This window comes from Spodoptera frugiperda, chromosome 25 (assembly GCF_023101765.2).
Source record: "Spodoptera frugiperda isolate SF20-4 chromosome 25, AGI-APGP_CSIRO_Sfru_2.0, whole genome shotgun sequence".
Classification (NCBI taxonomy): domain Eukaryota; kingdom Metazoa; phylum Arthropoda; class Insecta; order Lepidoptera; family Noctuidae; genus Spodoptera; species Spodoptera frugiperda.
In genome coordinates, this window is record NC_064236.1 from 9,115,261 (window position 1) to 9,138,821 (window position 23,561).

Consider the following 23,561-nt stretch of genomic DNA (forward strand, 5'->3'; position numbering starts at 1 on the left):
AGGTTGATATTGCATCTCGTTTTACGGTATAATTTTGTAAGATGAAAGATATTTTAGTTCAATGCAGTGTATGGACACCCTAAACTCGCATGATCGCACTATTTTTATTGATTGTCTATAGACACATTCTGTAAGTCGTGTTTTTATTTACCTAGGTACCTACTTTTGATTGATGTTTACTTTCAGTATAGTATCAACTTAATATTATAATCTCATTTATTGAAAGAAATTAGTTAAACAAAATACACAAAACCTTTGCCTAGAAAATAGAAGCTATGAACGCATATTAAAGTATTGATTTTCTACGTTTGACATTTACTTAACATTAAACCGTAAACGCCATTTCCATTGATTCTGATTGTGTAGCTTTTTATTTTAAATGGCTTAAAAATCTAACTCTGCTCTAAATATTAGTGTACAAATAACTAGTAACAAGTAGATAAATTAATAATGTTGAATTGTAAATTAAAAGCTGTCCAACATCAACACTTTCGGGGTTAAAATAGTATCGTTACTAAGTTTTCATTACCTCTGTCGGTATTATTGAACTATAAAAAAAACATGTAAAATTAACGAGTAACAAACCTTTGTAAATAACATAGTAATCCTAACAGACTAACCAAAACGGAATATATTAAGGAGTGGAAAAAACGTGAAAATTAAACATTTGTCATCAGTATGATTTGTAGTCAGAGGTGCTTAGGGCGCGGTTATATTTATAATAATTTAATGCCTATGTAAATTGTGTTCCCAAGTGGAATGACAGTAGCTGAATGTTTCCAAAGGTTAATTGATGTTGAATATTGTGAATATGGACTCAACCACTGAACACTGGGATCCAGGTGAGGGTACTTAGTAATGGCATAAGTAATGTTATGTAATTTCACTTTATTCTTCTATGGCTCCTGTCCCTCGTTATACTCAACCAGGTCTACACTTGTCTTGATCATATTACCCCAGATAAGTGTTGAAAACACTATTATTTAGCACTTATCTCTTTTTTGAACATGAAGTACCTAATTAAATTTACCTTTACATTTATTTCTCCGACTAGATTAAAATAAGGTAAATAATTTAAACTATTGAATAGATATAGGTACCTACATGTTTTTATTATAGGAGGAAAAATATACTTAATCAGCTTCTTTGAAGGCCTTATGCCTTTATCTGTATAGTTTATCCTTATTCACATGTTCCAGTAGGAACATGTTTCCATGTTCAGCAAACCTGCAATTTCTGCATCATCTACTGAATTATAGAGTTATTGTTTACACTGTTAATAGAATACTACCTACATTTTTTGTTTTAATATTAAACTAACTATGTAGTTCAAACTCCAACTCAAATCCTTTATTAAACTCATATGTACATAAAAATTACATAGTTGCTTTTATTTTATTAAACATTGATTAAAAAGCACTTACAAATAAACTATATTTGCATCTCCATAGCTCTCACCCGTCTCCTTGCATCATTAAAAGAAGTACAATCAGGTGGAGAAGATGTTGCATTCCTAAGTGAACTGCTGCAGTCCAAACAACTCCATGCTCTTGTCCAAGTACATAACAAGATAGTGGCCAAAGGCAAAGATGATAAGTTCTATCCTCTCTTGTCGAACGCCATGCAAGTAACCTTAGAAGTATTTGAGCTCCTCCACGATGTAGTGTCCGTTTCAAAGGAATATAGAGAACTGCTTAACTTATTGCAGAAACCACATTTCCAAGTAAGTCCCTAATTAGTGAATACCTTCAGTTTGCATTATATATAGACTTAAAATTTTTCTGGGCTTTAATTTTGCTTTTTCATTTACTAATAAGCATAGCTTTACAGTTAGTATTAATAAGAAAGGAAATGTATAAACATTACTATGTTCTTCAGGCAATACTTTGCACTCATGATGCCGTTGCTCAAAAAGATTACTACCCACATCTCCCTGATGTTCCACCTGAACTAGATGATGAAGAAGAAACTGTAAAAATTGTTCAATTAGTTAAGAGTGACGAGCCTTTGGTAAGATATTAACATTTCTCATTATCTATAAACAGATTTAAGGAATCAGTAAATTCATTTAGAAATAGCAGCTAAGTATGATAGCAATGTCAAACAAGTTATATTCAAGTATTATATAGGTGAAAGTGTTTGCTAATATCATAAATGTAAAGAATGTATTTTCTATAACAAATCTGAAGCAGGTGCATGTATCATTATGATATAAAATGCAGTTATAAACATTCTGGAAAATTACTGAGTGAACACCATGTCATCATTTAGGGTGTAATGAAATTATTTGTTTTTGGTCAAAAGGGTGGAGCACAGAGTGCAGAACCAATAGTGGTAAGTATTTGTGTCTGTTAAGTACTCATGCTACTCATCTGAATGCTTCCAACATCATTTTCAATCCTACCCACATAGTGTATGTACACGCATTCACCTATTTTTTAATTTATCTTGTTGATGTTCTTCTGTATTTGTTATTCTTCATCGCCACTATGTCTTAAAATTCAAGAATTATTAGCTGCTATCTCTAGATGCTGATGCAATTTGTATTGTGCTGTTATGACACTCTTAAAATATTTTATTTCCTACACTTTTTCCCCACACAATACATCTTGCTTATTATTTTATTATCAATTTAACCTACATGTGTTTGATTTTATGCATAGTGTCGTCTTATTATAATTTATTTCCAATTAGTACCTTTAATGTGATTCAACACTACTACATTCCAATATCAAGATTCATTAGAACATAAAGAAGGCATTCAAAGTCGATCTGAATGTGTCAATATTTAGACATGTTTCGTACGACAGGGAGCCACGATTAAGACAGATGAAGAAACGGGGAAAATCGTGATAGCACGGGTAATGCACGGCGGAGCCGCCGACAGATCTGGCTTGATCCACGCTGGCGATGAGGTGATCGAAGTCAACGGCATCAGCGTGGAAAACAAAACACCTGCTGATGTGTTATCGATACTGGTATGTAAACATTTACCATACCGACATGTTCGTTATTGATACCACCAAGAAAACTTAATAATTCCAATCAATTTCACAGCAAAGTTCTGAAGGCACAATCACCTTTAAATTAGTGCCGTCATTTGGAAAAGGAGGTTCAAGAGAGAGTAAAGTGAGAGTTCGCGCACTCTTCGATTACAACTCCTCAGAAGACCCTTACATACCCTGCAAGGAGGCTGGTCTTGACTTCAAAAAAGGAGATGTTTTACACATCGTGTCTCAGGATGATGCTTACTGGCAAGTATTATTACCTAATGTCATTTGGAAACTTACAAAAAGCGAAAGTTTTTACTGTTGCCTTTGTATTCAGGTGGCAAGCTCGAAGGGAAGGTGATAGAGTAATGAGAGCAGGTTTGATACCGTCAAGAGCTCTGCAAGAAGGTCGCATTATTCATGAAAGACAAACAGACCCACAAACATTGGACGGTGCGTTTTATTGATTACGTTAACAAATTGATTAGTATTGGCTACAGGCAATCGCGATTGATGTAGTAATGCTGGTATAATTATGATTGATCCGTTAAGATGTAAATCCAAAGTTTCCAAAACTTACTAACTCATTATATGTTGCATGTCATATCCTGCCACTGTCATTTCACAAACCATTATCATTTACCCATTTTGCATGCTCGGCGCAGGCAAGCCGGCCCTTTGCAGTGTCTCCAATTCAAACTCGGACTGTGCTCCAAAAACTCCATGTTCACCAACGCCGTCGGCCACAGCTCTCCTCCCCTGCAAGTCTACACCTAAAGTGAAAAAGGTTATATATGATATTACAGAAAATGATGATTTTGACCGTGAAATGATACCGACATACGAGGAGGTGGCGCGGTTATACCCGCGCCCGGGGATGGTCAGACCCATTGTGTTGGTAGGTGCGCCTGGTGTCGGTAGGAATGAGTTGCGCAGGAGACTGATTGCTACCGATCCTGAGAAATATGTGACACCAATACCATGTAAGTTCAATTTGACACACGTTACATACAGTCTTCATATTAGTATATGTTACCTTATACTATCTTAAATTGTATTAACACTTTCAGTCACTTCCCGTGTCCAAAAATCGAGTGAACAGAATGGTAAAGATTACATGTTCGTCAGTCGTGACAAAATGGAACAGGATATAGCAGACGGGAAATTTATCGAGCACGGTGAATATAAGGGTAATTTATACGGGACGACGGCGGAGAGCGTCGAGACCATCATAAATTCGGGTGAGTGCTTACTGACTACTAACGAAATGTTACCTATATACACTTATATACTATATTGTATGATGTGACATTATAGAATTACGCAATGTCCTCGCCTTGGGGCTTTTTCTAAAGCTGATTGTCGCTAAGTTCATATTGTGTTATTAATTTTATTTTAAATGCAAACGTTTGTGTATAAGTATATGTTTGTTAGTTAATCAGTTCAAAACGGCCCTAAGGGTTGGGAGGAAATTTAGAACAGGGGTAGATTGTCTTATTATTTTTTAATGGAAAGACATTATTTTAAGGTCGTGTGTGCGTGTTGAGCCCTCACTGGCAAGCTCTGAAGATGCTTCGTACCCCTCGATTGCGGCCTTATATCGTGTTCATCAGACCACCTACGCATGAACGCCTAATCGAGACCAGGACAGCAGCTAATGCACGCTCCACTTTCGACAAGGAATGCTCCCGTGCTTTCACTGTAAGTCACGTATTATTTCTGTTAGCGACGTGGGATATTAAACATGTAAAAAGAAAATGGAGGGTATACCTAATAATACACAAATATTGAAGTTTGAGATGGTCAATTTTGGTTCCACAGGAAGAAGAGTTCTCAGACATCGCGCGGTCGTCCAACCGCATCAACTTCCTGTACGGCTACATGTTCGACGAGGAGATCGTGAACGAGGACCTGGCCAGCGCTCTCTCGCAACTCCTGAAGACAGCCTGGCGGGTGCAGTCCGAGCCGCTGTGGGTGCCTGCCTCCTGGGTCCAGTAACTTTAATATTCATATACTCTTGTTACTTTTAATCGTTTATCCATGGAATCGTTCATAAAACCGCTGCAAAAATCTATAAAACAATGTAGCACCTACGTACAAGTAACGAAATTTTGTTTATTGTAGAGAAGAGCAGTATTTTCCCAGTAAAGTGTAATATTATGTATATTTTTGTTAAAAGAAAATAATGTCTAGATTAATTTGGTTCGAACATTGAGTGGTTCCTTGATAAAGACGAAAAGCCTTAAATTAAATAATTACATATATTTTTGCTTAATAGAATATTATTACGAACAGGGCTTCGCAAATAGATTAAGATATTTTATTATGTGATTTTATTAGAAAAAGAGATGTTAAACGCATATCGTAGGGTTGTTTTGAGCGTTAAATTTATGTACCCGAGCAGCTGTTAGTGTTTGTGTGCTTGCGTTGCATATTATTCGACAGACGGTGAAGAAAAGCGTAATTTGAAATGCTGGCGATACACACTGTTACATGATGCATTCAACTTGTCTTAGTCGAGTAAAATTACTCCAATAACATTGTTATTGCCTTAAAACGAAATCTACTTAATTGTCGAATTAAAATTATTCTAAAATCTTAATAAAATTTAGTTCAAATATTCAGTTTTAAATATGTAAATTATTGAATTTGTTCATTATGAACATTAGCAAACTTATTAATATTATTTAATAGGTTTACTTCGCTTGGTTCAAATTTCTGTTTAAATTAGTTTCGTTTGTCGCCTTTAAAATGAGATGAACGCGGTGAATTATTGACATAATACATGTCTTTAGATAATACTAATATAAGGTAGGTACTACAGAATTATAGCACTGATATGTACCTACCTACATGTTTGATCTCATTAATTTATTTGTAACTAGAAACGGAAGGTACAATATATGTTGTAACAAGATTACGCGACTAAGGCAATGAGATAGTGTTTTGCACGAGAGAACTTTCAGTCGTGGTGTCTGCCTACAATGATCTGTAGCTACTAATATGGGACCTGTAGGGCTTGAAAACATAAGTTCTATGACCTATTATAGCTAAATAGATGTGATTGTAGTGAAGGTTTCCTCTGGGATGTGTAGGTACATGCTATAGTTTGCGTAGGTCAGGTTGTTTTGAAAGGAAAATACAGGCAGTCTGTACATTTTACAAAATACAGTTTGTATTGAAATAATGTAGCGATTGTGTCTTGGTTGACAAACCCGTGAATTATATTCTGTGTATACCTGTGAAGATATAGTTAATTTTGCTTGTAAGTGTGATCTTCACAAACATATTATGTGTGATGAAAATTAGGTTTTAGGCGCTTTCTGAAACCTACCTATGAAAAATAAAAAATATTGGTATGATGGCATTATAAATAAATCTCGCCCAAAATACAATGTTTTGCACGGAGCAACATTAATTGGTATACAGACAACACATCGACACATCTCATATACACTTTCTACAATATACATGCGTGGGTAATTTTATAGTAATGTGCATAAAACATGTTTCATTACGCATAAACTACTAAATATCATTTTCGTGTGGGTATACGCATTAATTAAATAATTAAATAAAAACCAAGGGTAGACATAAAAATACACGTAACAAACATGGACATGACTGCCTGTATTTAGTTATGGCTAGTTAGAACACATTCTAAAATACAATTACATAGTTCAATAAGATAGCAATAAAACAAAGTCGCTTAGCAAAGTTATTTTATAGATATTAATATATTATTATACAAAGACAATATACAAATACCAGTTAGAAGTTATTTATCGGCAACGCTCCTAATGTAAGGGAACATAAGGAATATTCAACACCATTATTTAAATAATGACGTGTTTACGGTCTGATGTAGAGTGACCCGTTTCATATTATGCACTAGTTACCTGATATATATTATTATATCTCTCGAAATATTCTATTAGGATTGATATAAAATCTTGATGTTACTAATTTTGTCCAATGCAGGTATAACATGGTACTATGTACTACATGAAGGAAAGATGTTGCAACTAGTACCGATGTACTTCACAAGAAATATCTATTTATAACAATACAAGGGATATTTGTGAAAAAGAGAAGGCATATGGAAGTAATAAAAGAGATATTTATAAGAAATAGGGGGTCTAGTGTTAATGTAAGCGCTAGAAACAGGTCACAAACTACTCGACTTTACTCACGTATATTTAATAGATGTACTTGCAAATTATACGCTTTAGAAGACGATTTATTTACTATATTTATAAGATACATAATATGTTACTAAGTATCGCAATATTACATACGGCCAATTGATAGTTAAGACCAACGTTTACTACACATTTACATAGAACACTCGCATTTTATCAGCCGAACTTAAGATGAGGCTTTTTTATTATTATTATTAATTCAAACAAATATACCTATTTTGTAATAACAGGACGAATGAAACACATACAATATTTTTACTAGGTTAGGATAAAATAATAATAGTCAAGAACAGAAACACAATCCTGTTCAACACCCTCTTATTTAACCATTTAAAGTTACTACAAATTAAATATACTTAGTAGTTTCTTACTATTTCAACTTAACTTTTTCAGAAAATTTGATCTTTATAAAAATGGAATATTAGTGAATATGAGCCCATCAAACCTGGCATGGGTTCACATTGGTCGGTACTAACTGGTCACTTAGTATGTTGTATCGACAGTCACAACATAGGAATCAGTACGAAGTTTTTCGCCTTAAGTAAGTAGTATTTACTAACCTGCAATAACAGTTTGACTGATAACTTCCCTACCCAATAGGTTGCCTTAAATAACTACCGTACCCACTTAAACATCCTTTATCAATGTGTAATATGTAAGCACGTTTTTATTAATTCGTTAATATATGTACATTACATAATATAACAATTGTTATTGTCTTACTATATTTTATAAGCGTAAATATTTTGTTATGTCTTAGCTAACTCAAGTATAGTGTTCGTTAATATAAGTAAACAAATGAATCAGATAAAGTAAATGTACTAAATTAACTTATACATTAATTGTTGTTTTATGTAGCTAATGATTTCACGTTTTGTAGTTCGTTTTATATAATAGGGGATCGGGCAGTAAGCAGTAACGATGAATACGGTTTTCTAGTCAAACAATGGGTGTGGTACCGTTTTAAGATGAGAGCTAAATAAATATGGCTACATTAACGTGTTAACTGGTTACTTTGTCCGGTCCCGTATTAATGAGAATCCTTAGGTTTTGTATTATGTAGTTTAGTTAGTTACCACTGTGACCTGAGTAGTCGATAGTTATATAAAAAATCTTAGACTTCATCACACATAAATCTGTTAACCAAATCTAGTCACGTGATTTCTAGTGCTAGTGGATTTAGATAGACTGAAAGATTCTTATGTTATATGGCTAAATGCTATCTAGTAAATGTAATTTATAACTTTCTTGACACTATCTATTGTGCACTTCAATAGTTTATAAGTAAACCAAATCAAATCGACCTCTAACTTTACCTTACCTTATTCGTTGGTGTATATTAAAATAAGCAAAATCAAATGCCACACAATAAAATATAAATTAATCGAACACTAGTATTAACTTAAAAATCGAATATCTATAAATTACGTGGTGTTTAATCAATTCATATTTGATTCTTTGGCATTCAATTTGGCGTAATACACCATAGGTAACATTAAATGTCATGCTTATGCTTATTACCTAATTTCTCAATGTTAATGCTAATGTAAAACAAAATTTTGGATAGTAAAATTGTTAAATATTCTAATCAATACCAACAAAATTAAAAGACGTTACTCAAAAGTCTGAATATACAAAATGGGATAACATGCCCTATGTAAATAATTGTAATGATGGCTAACGTAGTTAATAATTTAAAATTTGTATGTACCAATATCGTCAACGTTTATCTATCGTGCTTTCAAAGCATACAATGTAATTATTAACATTCACTATATCTGCACTCTTCATCTTGCACAAACGAAAATTATACACTAAACTACATTTTAATATGATCTCTGATGAGCTAAAATACTTCTCTCGCTTGCGTAGACGGTCTATCTGGACTCAACACTTCGGTAATATTAAAACTCACATCTGGGCCTAATACATGTAAAAATTATTATAAGACAAGGTTACAGTTTGTTATTAGTGTCCCTTCACGTTTATACTAAATCTGTCTGCTATACTTACCGTTCTTTGAGGTGGTTGTAATTATTCCATTAATTGTGTATTTTCGCCAATAACGAGCCAAGACATTGTACTGTAAAAATGCGGCCTCGCAATAAATGGAATACTTACAATAAGCATTAAATTACTAAAAGCATTGACAATAAAATAAATGCAATATCAAACGCCCCCTGCTACGCGGTTTACAAATAGGTGATAATCGTCATACATAACCGATTGTGATAAGATTTATGAAGATATATACAATATAATATATAGTTTGTAATATTTAAATTCGTTACAAAACCACAAAGGCAAGTAAACCTCATTTACTCATATAAAGAGAACAATAGATAGCAATAGACATATAGATGGAGGATAGGTAGTCAATGATAGAGATCGATAGTAAAGTTATATCGACATTAGTCGCGTGGAGTTCCATTGTGTTGTATTTGTCCATGTATTACCTAGCTGTAATTATACATTTTTGATTATTGCTATACCAGCAACTAGTTGTGGCACGAGAGAAGTTTATTGTTGCGTGTGTGTGGATATGAAACCTTTCTTGTATTTATAATTATGTGTTCACGAAACCTAATTAAAAGGTACCTCATCTTAATGATAAAGTGATATCTAAATGTTGTCGAAATAAATTATTTTCTCACCCATTGGTCCCTTAATATCGTACCTGTCATTACCTTGCGTACCTTAGTCTAAGTAATTCTACGAGTGTATGCGTGAAACCTACCCATGAATGTCAACAAAATAAATGTTCACAAGCACTTATTTTTACTGTTTATAATCCAACGTATTAAAATATACAATGAGTTGATCATTTTTAAATCTGTTTAAATATCTTTAATAAGGAGAATAGATCTCAATTCATATGTATATATTTTTTTAAGATTCAGTATCTGTAGTAAAGATAATGTATAAGGTGTAACCAAAGAAATATCTCGAATAAATGATACGAAAATAATTTGTCTTTTATTTCAATATACCTACATGTACTGACCTAACGAGTCAGGTACTCACTAAAATTGTAGTTGATAGGTAATAGCACACTTCATGTGCGAGAGCCCCGTGTTGACTCCTAGCCTTGTAGGTAGGTTAATACGTAACCCTAAACATCATATGCAAATGGGTAGTATCCTCGGTCAAAAATAAATTATTACAACTTTTCAATACAATAAAATACTGAAAAATAACCACACTCTCGTTCATAAATTTGATGAACTACTTAATTTTCGATTTTTTCTAGCTAAATTTCTAGAAATAAGTTGCTATTCGACGTAAAAACTTATGACGTCATAACGCACTATTTCATACAAAATTCATAGAAAATATCGTTTTTGACGTTTCGAAAAAAGTATTGAATTTGACTAGTAGGAAACTAGCCTATTGCCACACAACTCTAATAGGGATGATGACGGAGTATGAAAATTCAAAACCTATTTAGTACGTCCGTAAGGTAATGAAAAAATATTAGATGTATTTTTTTATTTTATCATATAAGGTACAACAACACTTAGATAAAACGAATCAACGTATAAAGAGTGATACGTCATAAAAAATGAACCTAGAAGTGACATTATGCGATATTTTTCAAATCGATGTACTTATGTTCGAAAGTATTTGTTTCTGTAAAAAAATATACAATACGTGTCTAATGTTTTAAAGTACGGTAACCTGCAAGACAGACATTAAAATAAATATTCATCTACCCTAAAAGAAGACATTATTTTATGGTTATTTCCTTCATTTAGTAGTGGTAATCTTTAAATCATGTTTGTAAAAATGTCCACATTTCAAGGAAGTTTTAGGATTAAGTAAAAATGAGTAAAAAATGAGACAATTCACATTGCGCGAACTTACGATAAATCATGCCATGGTTCGCGCCGCGCCGGGTATAAATTGTCTTCTCCGTATGTACCAACGTATGAGTTCCGTGATGATTTTTCTCCTATATTTATTACTAGCTTCCGCCCGCGACTCCGTCCGCGCGGATGTCGGTCTTCGCGTGGAAATTTTATTTCTCCATTTTGAGTAACTCTGACAAATACGGCCCATAATAATTAAGGAGATTCCTCTATTGAGCTACTGCTGTTGAGCTCGCATTCTGTAGAATAAAACTGAAACATAGATTTTTTTTTACGTATTTTTCTAGGATAAAATGTATCCTATTTTATGCCAAGTTTCATCGAAATCGAACCGTTAGTTTTCACGTGATGCCTGAACATACAGACAGACAGACAAAAAATTTTTTAATCACTTATTTGGGTTTGGTATCGATCCAGTAACACCCCCTGCTATTTATTTTTTCAATATCTTCAATGTACAGAATTGACCCTTCTACAGATTTATTATATTGTATAGATACTCTTTGCCTCAGTATGTATAATGTACTCTGTGCCTCGATCACACGAGACTGGTAGTTGTCATAAAATGTCAAACAATGTCGTTTTGTTGTACATGGCTTGTGCAGGTTCCTTGTTTCAGTTTATTCGCATATACAATGAAAATATTGTTTTTGATAACTATTGCCATCAGTGTTGTATATGCTCATAGAATAAGAAAGGAAGACAAACTGTTGTTGAGTCCTGTTGAACTAATTGATCTGGTTAGAGAAGAACAACATAAAAATAAAGCTATGCAAATAAAACAAACTCCGGTGACTGTCCAGTATTCGCAGAAAGTTAACAAACAAGTGTTGGAACCTGACGATTCGGAGTATGATTCAGGTTGGCATCCCATCGCGTTTCTTATTTCTTTGTTGTATTTAGGTAGGTTTTAATCTTTATTCTATAATATAACAATAAATCGGGTTTTCCATCCTGACGCTATAACTCCAGAACGCAAGAACCGATTTTCACGGTTTTGCATTCGTTGGAAAGGTATCGGGCTACGTGAGGTTTATACTTAGCAAAAAAAAACTAATAATTTCAAAAGCCCAAATTCTGCCACAAGTTATTATTGACGCAGCAGTTACCCGCGGACGAAGCCGCGGGTAACTGCTAGTTTTTTATAAAGAAATGTAGGTAGGATGTTTTAAACATAGCATTATAACTAACTGCCCTGTTTAAAACATCTAATATGAAGTTTTTTAATCTCTGAAGAGGTAGACGTAAGTGTACAAACTATACAATGTAACTCCCACTAAGGCATTAACATAATATCATTTAGGTAATACCTACCTAAATAATATGTATTTTTACATACTATGTAAAAATTTTAGGTACCTCTTATATAACTAATTTGGCTGATACCTTCACGTCAAGGATTTTATTGTCGCTCAGAATCAATATTTTTGGGGAAAAGCAAAACGGAATATCGATATACCTAAATAATATTTATTGTTGTTATCTAAATTATCTTATCACCCCTGTACAAGGTAGGTATAAGGTGGTATTAGTCACGGTTGACGCAGCTACTGGTTGCTGTGTAACGTGTTGCGGGTTCGATGCCCGCACGGAAGAACTCTTTCTGTTGTTCAGGATCTAAGTGTCATGTGTATATAATCGAGGCCTACCTGACAGACAGGTATGTCATATACCCCGGTCACCAGGGCGAATGGAAACGGCGAGAGATGTCGCGCGGTGTTCCACAGGGTTCGGTTTTGGGACCGCTCCTGTGGGATATCGGTTACGACTGGGTGCTGCGCACCGACCTCCCGAACGGCGTCGGCGTAATATGTTACGCCGACGATACGCTTGTATTAGCGCACGGGAGGTCGCACCAGGCGGCGGCCAACTTAATGGCGAGAGCGGTTGCAACAGTTGTTGACAGGATCCGGCAATTGGGACTCGAGGTGGCGCTCCACAAGTCCAAGCCATGTGCTTTCATGGCCGCGGGAACGCGCCACCTCCAGGTGGGTCCCAAATAACGGCGGGAGGAGTTTCCATCGGCGTCGAGACGACGATGAAGTATCTAGGACTCGTCCTCGACAGTCGATGGAACTTCGTGGAACACTTCCGACGTTTGGCTCCTAAGTTGGAGCGGACGGGGGCTGCGCTTAAGCGGCTCCTGCCAAACCTCGGGGGGCCAAATGCCTCCTGCCGGAGGTTGTACGCGGGGATCGTGCGGTCCATGGCCCTCTACGGCGCCCCTGTGTGGGCGCCGAACCTGATGCGGCGGCCAGCTCGGGCGCTGCTCACGTCTCAGAGGGTCATGGCCATCCGGGTGATTCGTGGATATCGCACGATCTCCGGAGAGGCGGCGAACCTCCTTGCCGGATTACCGCCGTGGGATTTGGAGGCGAAGGTGCTTGCGCGCGTCTTCAGTTTGCGCGCCGACGCGTGTCGCCGGAGCGAAACTCCACTGCCGCGCCAGATCAGTGCGTGGCGGGACGAGCTCCGGCGCGATCTCATGGCGGAATGGCAGCAATGACTGTCGCAACCGAGGGCTGGGCTCGCTGTCATCGCAGCGGTAAGTCCCCTCTTTGAGGAGTGGCTAGAGAGGCGCCACGGCGTCCTCACCTACCGCCTAACGCAGGTGCTTACCGGACATGGGAGTTTCGGTAGGTTCCTGTTCCTTATTGGGCGGGAGGAAACGCCCGGGTGTCATCACTGCGAGGACCGCCCGGAGGACACAGTAGAACATACAGTGGCGGTGTGCCCTGCGTGGGCTGAGCACCGCCAAGTCCTCAGGGATGTGGTCGGCGACGGCGACCTCTCGCGCCCGGCACTGGTCCAGGCCATGGTGCGGAGCGAGAGGGACTGGGATGCCGTCTCCTCCTTCTGTGAAGCAGTCATGCTAGCTAAGGAGGAGGCGGGGCGCGTGAGAGAACAAACCTCCTCACGCCCCAGCCGTCGCGAAAGACACTCCGGGCGTAGGGGATCCCGAGACGATCTCCGGCCACCGTAAGTGCGGGCCTGCGGACGGCGAGCAAGGGTAGCTCACCGCCCGAACAGAACCAGACCCGTGCGTGCGGCGCGTCGCGTTCCGCGCGCGCCTCAAAGAGCCATCAGACCACCACAGATGGGGCCCAATAGGGCTGATGCCTGACCCGGAGCTGCGGACTACCTAGCGGGTTTACCGGGGCTCCGGCTCGAAAAGCAGGAGAAGGAACGGGGTGGTTTTTAGTCAGTAAGAGTCTGACACTCCCTCTCGCCTCACCCAAGGCGAGAAAAGTCATTGGATGATTTTCCCCCCTCAAAAAAAAAAAAAAAAGTGTCATGTGTAAGTACCTACATAAATATATATTTTTTTTGTATCAACCCATTAGGTTTATTGTCGATTCTAACTAGTAACTTTATTCACAAACGACGATGCCGCCGCAAAACATGTTTTTTATGAGACCGTGTGGTATCATACCAATCAGTATCGCTTCATATCATGTCGGGTAGGATTGCTTTAATTTTGTACGTACTTACTAAAAAAAATATTACGCACTATTTTCTGTATCTTTTGGTTTTTTACTGCTCAACTTGTAATTATGTATGTAAATTATAATTACAAGTGTCCTCGCCTTTCGCCCAATAGATAGTATCATCATGTATCTGAGCTACCTATATTCGAATGTAGGTAGCTGTGTATTTGCCAATACGTGAGCGATGATTCGATGATTCCTGGCAACCAATCACGTCAGTTTTGTTGCAAATGGAGGAGGCGAGTAGGTATTGACCATTTCGGGGGTAGCGGGGTGCGCTCTATGCAGTAGTGACCCACCCCTTGCATATTCATATCGGAAACCACCCCTAACGTTCCGCCCATCGAGGAAACTTGTGTATTTAAGTAGTGCCCGGTTTGACTGAGATATTTTGGTCCAAACAGTTTCGTGTGAAGACGATAAAACATTAATGAATCGGAAAATTTGGAGTCGATGGAGTAAATGGGGAGACTGTTCAGTGACGTGTGGCCCTGGCACCATCACGCGGTACCGGCTGTGCGTGGCGGGCCGGTGCGCGCCCGGAGAACGAGAAGAGCAGCGGAGGCCCTGTGCACGCGCCCCTTGTCATGTCGCTTTCTACAATATGACAGACGACCTGCGTGAGGTCGACTAAACTACTTACCTATTCTTATATCTTTAGTTTTCATTGTTGTTAATATAAAATACACTAAGTATGTTATTTTTTATGGAATATGGGGCAAACGAGCTGAAGAATTATACCTGATGGTAAGCGATCATGTTTTGCTTCTTGATCAACATGATCTGTATGTTCAGATAATAACAAAGGGACAATGTGTGTTCGAGGAATAGTCTTTATACGCCGCGCGTTCCAGCGTAACATCGAATGTTTACAAGCTGAAGTAAACATATTTTTCATGGAATTCCAACCAGAAAGAGATATGACGGCTCATTGTCAGTACCATCCGTAATTCAGTGAGGTTAGCATGGTTGTTCTAGAACATAATTATTAACAGTTACTTAATAAAATGTACATTTTAATAACGTTGTCTGTTCCGCTTATTTTGGCACATTTTACAGCATGTGAATGTAAGTACTTAGCTGCATAACTAGAATTTGTTATATTTAGAAATCATTTCCAAAAATCCTTGTAGTCCACCCTATCCCCTATGTGGGTATGAGAAATGAAGTAGGTACATTGTCCATTAAATTAAGTACCTAGTTAGTTGCCTGGCTGTGTCTAGAACATTCCATTTTAACCGCAGTGTTTTATAGGCGTTCTCGTCTTCTTAGGTACCAACAGTTTAGCGATGACTATGCTGAAGTTTACAACGTTATGAGAGCACGATATTAAAATCGAGATTAAAGAATTGTGGAATATAGGTCAGGCGTCAGGCAGTCCCATAGGGCTGAGCCCATATTACACTGTGATAGAAAGAGGATACCCGGATGATATGACATCGGGGGACAGCTAATGAAGTTAAATGCGCATGACAGAGTTTTCTTACATAGCTATAAATAAATACTGGAAAAATGACCGCACAGAAATATTACTTCTTTACTATATCAACCCTCTAACACTGTGTTTATCTTGTCAAAGTATTTATTTAATACTAGATTGAGAACTTCTCAAACTACTACTTATGTTTATCAAGGTAGGTATTTGGTGGGCGGTCGAATGGAAACCCGTTGACTTTATTGAATTGCAAAGTAGGTAAGTATAGTGTAGTATAGTATAGAAAATACAAAGTAAGGATTTTTCATCTAATTCGTGAGAACGGCAGAGCAGTTACTATCGTCAACTTATCACCTTTATTCTTCTCGCGAGTATTGAATATCGACCACATGTTTAACAGAGAACTGGCAACTGTTCTCTCTGGAACTAGAAAACCCGACACTTTGAACTTGAATGGAGATAGCAATTCAAACCCCCCTGCGAGGCGGTGAGATTATAACAACTTCTTTTGTAAAGGAAGCCTAGGCTTATAATCCAGCAGTGGACTGTATAATGTGTTGTGAGAGCAATTTATTAACCAGGCCGGCCACACCACACGTGTAGGTACTTAACTTACCTACCTAATCAGTAGCAAAACAAAACACTTCTGAAGAAGTTTATTTTTCCTCAGCTACACAAGAACCGCCAAAAGACATGCAAACAAAGACTACGTTTAAAACACCGATTAGTGAGGTGTTGACGACGGCGGACACGTCGAAGCATAGATCTCTGTGGACCAATCAGCCAATGACACATATAAGTAGAGTATGTACCTACCTACTCCCTTAGTAACTTCAGCGGTAATCAGTAGCATACAAGTTGCTACACACAGCGACGAAAACACACGTATTACATTTTAATTTTTGTTACAAATAGTTTATGGTTGACAATCGTTTGATTTTAAGATATTCTTTCGCATGTGAACTACATTTATAACAGGAAGCTGCGAACTAAGTACCTAGCCTTACGTCACCGAGAAAAGTAGGCTAAGTGAATGACACCGACGATGCAGAAGACGTAACGAGCTAAGCGTCACAAGTACCCAACAACAGGATATCTTGTTACTTAGCAAGTAAATCTTCTACAGGACTGGGCAATATTGAAAACGAGATTTCATTTTATGATTTTTCAGGCACCACACGAATTGGTGGACAACAACGCAAGATATAAGATATTACTCAAGTCACCACATTCGCTGACGAAACTTGCTAAAACACTGTCACTAGGGTTTGACCCTTCATTTAGTAAGGTACGTCTCCGATACCGTCGTCAGGTTTTCATACAAAAAATCTGTTTTGATTCATGCTAGTTCAAGCGATGTGGGACTTTTAGCTTGCTGCAACCCGTAGTATGCCGGGGACGCAGATCGACGCCAGACACAATGAGTTTTTTATTGTGTCTCATATACCAGCATACAAGAGGTTAAGATTATTTTCATTCGGTTTTACACCGGGATATTTTTTCTTATAGGATTACTTCGAACCATTTGAAAGACGACCAAGACCAGTAACACTAGTGGCTTTTCGGAAAAACGGATTTGCTACAAGACGCCAAATCAAAGTGAGTAGACACCTACTTAACTGGATATCTGAGTATTAAAAATGTACCCACTTATCTAATTTAACGTAATTATAGTAGCTTCTAATCGATTTTTTCTGTCTACCTTCTTTTCTTCTTTCCTTATTTTAAAAACATACTAAAATTTACACATTCATAGTTATCGTAGCCAGGGTTATGACAATGACGTGGGTCTGATATGTCCTTTCATGTAAAACTGTGCATGCAAATCCTTGCGTGTATGAGGGAAAAAACGGTACAGTTGTCAGCACAATGTAAGTCAGTTATGCCTGCACGGTTTTGCATGTAACGGCAAAACCGTCGTGCAAAACCTAACGTGTATGTATATAGTACGTGTACCAGTTGATATAAGTATGTAGATAAATCCTTCTCTCTCGTATTGCTTATTAAATTCTGAGATATATGGAAGTTTACCATGTACCTAAGTATCTAAGTATTGCGTATTTCACACTCCATCGCACTCTAACACTCCCCTTATAGCAAACAGGTCACTGATTCCATGACCCATTTCCAGGACGAAGTGAGGTGCCAGTTGTGCCACTCAGCTCGGTAAATGTCACCCAACTAATATTGTACGTCTACCGTCAGGAGTGTTGTAGTATGACTTGCTTATGAAATCGACGCGTTAAGTTTAGGATTCATTATGTATAGATAAATTCGAACTATTACCTGTTCAATAATGATGAGGACGGGCTACAAATATTAAAGATCTATTTTAGTCCGTCAGTTAGGTAATGAAAAAATGTTAGATATGTATTTTTTTTATTTTGTCACGTAAGGTAACAGTAGATAAAACGAATCAAAGTTTAGGAGTGGGAGCAAATACGTCTTTTCTACGTACAAAAGGTACCTAGAAGTGACGTCACACGGTATTTCAAATCGATAAAAGTATTTATTTCCGCAAAAAAATAAAAATACGTGACTAATATTTTGTATTAATTTACAAGACGGACATTAAAATGAAAAATAGTCATCTACCCTATTGTAACTTAAAATTCAACATTCACGAATTGTTTTAATGTGTAGTTTTTAAAAATTTCAACGGTTCTTATAAGATATGCGTGCAGATGTAACTACATATTATAACGCTTTTCGGTTGTTGCCGAGGTCTTCCGCATTTATGTAGTGCATCGGTCATGTCCACCTAGGAAGAACGGCATCTTTTGTATGTGCCTAGGATTTGACGTCATCAAGGTTTCAACAGCATATTAAGGGTTTTTGAGGGAGGTCCTTTTAATAAGTAAAATTAACTATTAACTATACCTAATATGTTCCTATCACTGACAGTGCTCACTGACACAAGATAACAATAGGACATGATAATTATAATAAGTATCATAATTCTGTTTAACCCTTCGTATGTTTAGAACGTGGATCCACGCGAGACACAATGTGTTTTCTATTGTTGTCTTATATACGGGCACACGAAAGGTTAATGACGCTCTGGCGGATTTTTTAAAACATTAGACACATATATTTTCTTTGTTTTCCTACAAAATTAAATACTTTCAATGATACATTCATTTCAAATATCTTATACATCATGATTTACTTAATTTTGTAGGGTATTTAACTCCGTTTCATAACCTTATAAGTATAACGAAATAAAAACGATTGAGTGTCTATTATTTTAATTATCGAACTGACCGACTATTTAGATTTTTTATTTTCAAACCCTATCTTCTACCCTATTATTCTTGTCTGGTTAGCTAATGCTATATGAATACTTATTTTAAGCTTCGATTTTAAGCATTACCTATGTATATTTACATTGGTTCTCCACTGTATGATTGGAATGCTTTGGCTGAACTTTTCTTGTTCTCTTCGACAGGGTGTCAACGGTAAATCGTCAGAAGTAGCGGAACTGCAGTCACCGTTTAACGTAATCAGTAACTTTTGGCAAGACGGCCAATTAGAACCATAAGTATTAAGTCATAAGAAGCAGCGAGCGAGCTGAGATTACTTTTTACACAAAAGTATCACATCACAGAAAATTGTTCAATGATTCTATCTCAAAAATTATGTCTCATCATTCGTAAAGAAACATTTTAAATTCACCAACTTCGTGAAGGCATTTATGAATACTTGTGATTCTTGTAAACATTATATCAGCTTCGGCTACGGTATATCTGATTTCAATTTTGTTTTTAATATTACTTATTACGTCTACATCCTTGAAACGACACAAAATAAAACGTTTTTATGTATTTTCGTTAGAATAATTTATTTTTATACTATTTCGCTTTTAATGCACACGTTCACTTGCAAAATTGAAATGGTCTTACGAAAATCATATCGCAAAATTTTATTATAAAGCAATTCTACCTTTATAAACATCGTTCTAATTTTTAGGGCGGGTAAAGAAATGATCATATAATGTTGTTGAGTATAAAATTACTGTGTTTATTAGATATTTTGGTTATAGTAATAAGTTTTAATATAGAGAAGATCGCTGGAAGTAACGAAAACGTTGAAGATGACGAAGCTAGTATCAAGCAAGCTTTGTTTTTAATAAAACTGCTTAAATCAGGTGCTTACCTTTCTATGTTATACTTTCTGTAAACTTTATATTGAATTAGTTATTAGGTATGTAATTATTGTTTTAAATGTTTTGTAATAAAAAGATTTTGGGAAAATTTTGCGGACGACCGGTATCGGCCAAGATGAAGTTACCCCAAATTATATCGACGATGCTAACAGTACGTGTGGCCTGCGCTCCGACGATAGCAACTCCACGACCGCCACTAGCACGCCGCCAGTCAGCGCTCCAGTAATGGGTAGGTTTCTCCGCATCTGCTTTTTTTAATTTATATCGTTATACGTATACGTATATTCATAATTAAAAACTAAAGGTCCCTGCTTTGCCTAAGTGACAAAAAATCTGTGGTAGATACATCTGCATACCCAGAGCTGCGGACAACCTGATGGGTTACCGGGGCAAAGCAGGAGTAAGAAATGGGCGGTTTTAAACCAGTCATAGCCATTATACTCTCTCTCCCGTCTTAGTCAAAGCGGGAGCAGTCATTTGATGAATTTCTCCGTATAAAGGTAGGTAGGTATACACCTAAATGTAGGTACCCTTTTTTAACGTTTGGCCACCAACCCGCTTACTGCCAGTACCTACTGCTAGTAGCTTGACGATTGGCGCGGGACGCCATTGAAATACAGTAAATGTCGTCAGGCGTGGAGGGCTAAGGAAGAGGCCTTTATTAAGCAGTGGACAAATAATAGAAAACAATAACTTATTACACATATTTCCAATATTTCCAATAATTTGTGCAATGCGTTTGTGAGACTGTAATGTCTCAAAAGAGGGTTGATGAGTGGGATTGCGAAATGGTAACCGATTTCGTTGCCTGATATGCCGACACATAGGCGTAGCCAGGTTTTAGTATCGGGGCTTCAAGAAAGTCGACCCATTAAATGTAAAAATACAAAATACCAAAGCTTCCTTCATACATGAGAAAAAAAACAATTTATGTAATATGTAATAAACAGATTCATAGGTAGTCATAGACACCTTTGCCAAACAGGGGATGTACTATGCTAACTAGAAAAATAACGCTCTGTAATGTTTAGGTACCTACGCATTTTTCGCGGGGGGGAGGGTTTGAATCCCCAAAACCCCCCCTGGCTACGCCTATGTACCGACCAGCATGCAGACTTTTGGGGCAGAGTGCATATTAGGTACAATGTAATGATGTGCACAAATATTAACACAGTATGTCCCAGAAGTCGACGTCCAAATATCACCATGGCCAATGTCACAATGTGATAGGCAAGGTTTCAACAGTTATCAGAGAAGTATAAAAAATTATTAAATCATTAGTTTTTATATTACAAGGATTTGTTTTATCCTCGAAAATGACTAGTTGCTACAAATCTTTATTATCCGTATTTTTGCTTACGCTACTAAGCCTGAATAGTGCTTCAGGAATATAGAATAATAAATTCTGAGGCAACTACTATTGTTTGGATAAGAATTCTATTTTATGACAAACTAAGTATTGTCGATAAAATTTTCACTGTTCTTGAAGTGGCTGTACTTATTGAAAATAAATTGCAAACACGCATTTTGGCGCAAGTTGGCGCATTTACAGAACGATATACCAAAAATATATTTTCAACAAAACAGGGTTTCGAACAATTTATTTGGACTCAATAATATTTATTCTAGTATACCCAAAGGTATCAAGTCCTCGTATCACTTCACGCAACCTCGCCGATCACCTGGTGCCATTTGGACGTCGACTTCAGAGATACCCTGTATACCAAGTGCTAAGAATTCGAGTGCCAGGTTCAAGTCCCAAATAAATGTAAAGGTTCATTTGTCAGATGTGGGCGCGATAATAATATCAGTGCGTTTAAAAATAATCTATTTTGCCACAAACAGCAAATTTTAGCAGATTTTTACAATAATGTTTCAGGATTCAACCGACGAATGATGCCTGCATTTGGTAAGTGTTTCGTCTGTTAGGAATAAACAGACAGTGTTTTTACTTTTTCAACAACAATGGCAATATTATTTAAGTGCCTACTTACGTTAGGTAACTAATTGTAGACCAAGTTAAAAAAAAATAAAGAACTATACCTAAACCACAAAAATAGGTAGGTATCTATTATTCATTTATTCTACCCACTGAGAGTTTAGAGGTCGGTGCCACAAGCCCATAACAATTTTTTTTTTAAATGCTCATTGAAATGTACTTTGCAGTCCTCTTGCGCCAAAACTACTACCTACTACAAACCTGCTTATTTTATAAAACAAAAATGTGGTTAGACATAAATTGCAATTCTCTTGCCTTTGTAACACTCATCATTGATTTCCCAAACCTAGTTTCTCGTAAATTAACTAGGTGCCTAATTTATTATTATCTTTATATTTTATTCCCTTCTTATATAGAGGTATAACCTAAGCCTTATTTCTTTTGTATCATAAATGGTCGGTAATTAGGTAATTATACCTACTGAAATTAATAAATATTATCAATATAAGTTGTTATAATATTTTTTAGAAAATAGTCGAAGACAAGGCGGAATCTTAAATAAAACAAAAACTGTAACACGAAACGAAACAAAAAATGATCAAGTCAAATCAAAAAATGGCAAGAACTTTAATAATACAAGTGAAACAAGACACGACCCAAAAAATGGCAAACACTTAAATGATGTTACAACTGAAACACGCCACGAAGCAAAAAGCGATAAAGTTAAATCAAAAAATGGCAAAATCTTAAATAGCACATCAACTGAAACAAGACTCAAAGCAAAAAATAATCCAGTCAAATCAAAAAATAGCAAAAACTTAAATAACACAGCAACTGAAACACAAACCGAATCAAAAACATATCAAGTCAAATCAAAAAATGGCGAGGAAGCAAAAAATGTTCCAGAAGACATAAAATACAATCAAGTCGAATCAAGAAGTTATTTAAGAGCAGGAGCAACTGATCCGCCAGATCTAACAAAAAGTAAAGGAATAACTAACAAAGAAAGCTCGCAACTTAGGTCTGAAAAACAAACTACAAATATGTTTCGATCTTCCTTGAAAATATTTTTACCACATAGCTCTAGGCTTCCTATACCTCTCTCAGAAAACAACGCATTTTGTCATTTTTACCCGACTAACCCTATATGTTAAATAAATGTTATTTTCAGTTTTTACATATTTTAATTGATACAACATTATGAGGATATCTAATTTAAGTCTAAAGCTATAAACCTGTCATCTATACAGGATTATCATAAACCATGAGATACATCATCGTCAATAACTGAAATTCATGGGAGAAAGGCAACTCGCCGCACTCAACCAGAAACAGACGCGAGCGTAGTAACTCCTCTCGCCCTAGGTGAGGCATGGGAGAGGGTCCTTCACGTTATCATCACACCAACAGCCTATATGGGCCTCTTGCCTCTATTCAGCAGTATAGGCTTACACGAAGAAAGTTGTTCAAGGC

The 23,561-nt window shown here is 36.7% G+C and overlaps 3 protein-coding genes across 8 annotated transcripts; all 3 read left to right on the top strand.

Annotated features, from left to right (window-relative positions):
- The first annotated feature begins 115 nt into the window (after positions 1-115).
- LOC118271717 (MAGUK p55 subfamily member 7) lies at positions 116-10,160 on the top strand. 3 transcript variants are annotated; one of them, XM_035587922.2, is made up of 11 exons: positions 116-842; positions 1,452-1,723; positions 1,879-2,010; positions 2,305-2,334; positions 2,811-2,978; positions 3,058-3,254; positions 3,328-3,443; positions 3,656-3,973; positions 4,061-4,231; positions 4,519-4,691; positions 4,812-10,160. In XM_035587922.2, exons 1-11 carry the CDS (start codon positions 794-796, stop codon positions 4,986-4,988), a joined length of 1,803 nt encoding a protein of 600 aa, XP_035443815.1. In that variant the 5' UTR covers positions 116-793; the 3' UTR covers positions 4,989-10,160. The 3 variants fall into 3 exon arrangements, with proteins under 3 accessions (XP_035443815.1, XP_035443978.1, XP_035443897.1); XM_035588085.2 differs by having other exon boundaries at positions 117-842; positions 3,797-3,973; XM_035588004.2 differs by lacking the exon at positions 2,305-2,334 and having other exon boundaries at positions 117-842.
- A 1,413-nt stretch (positions 10,161-11,573) lies between these two features.
- On the top strand, positions 11,574-19,740 carry LOC118271330 (uncharacterized). Of its 4 annotated transcripts, none has more exons than XM_050704475.1 (5): positions 11,574-11,922; positions 14,954-15,174; positions 17,156-17,272; positions 17,494-17,583; positions 19,433-19,740. In XM_050704475.1, exons 1-5 carry the CDS (start codon positions 11,637-11,639, stop codon positions 19,523-19,525), a joined length of 807 nt encoding a protein of 268 aa, XP_050560432.1. In that variant the 5' UTR covers positions 11,574-11,636; the 3' UTR covers positions 19,526-19,740. The 4 variants fall into 4 exon arrangements, with proteins under 4 accessions (XP_050560432.1, XP_050560433.1, XP_050560434.1 ...); XM_050704476.1 differs by lacking the exon at positions 11,574-11,922 and adding an exon at positions 12,568-12,691; XM_050704477.1 differs by lacking the exon at positions 11,574-11,922 and adding an exon at positions 16,655-16,788 and having other exon boundaries at positions 15,049-15,174.
- Positions 19,741-19,832: 92 nt separating this feature from the next.
- LOC126912429 (uncharacterized) lies at positions 19,833-23,261 on the top strand. Its single transcript, XM_050704474.1, has 4 exons — positions 19,833-20,131; positions 20,226-20,378; positions 22,029-22,058; positions 22,617-23,261. Exons 1-4 carry the CDS (start codon positions 19,978-19,980, stop codon positions 23,240-23,242), a joined length of 963 nt encoding a protein of 320 aa, XP_050560431.1. The 5' UTR covers positions 19,833-19,977; the 3' UTR covers positions 23,243-23,261.
- The last annotated feature ends 300 nt before the right edge of the window (positions 23,262-23,561 follow it).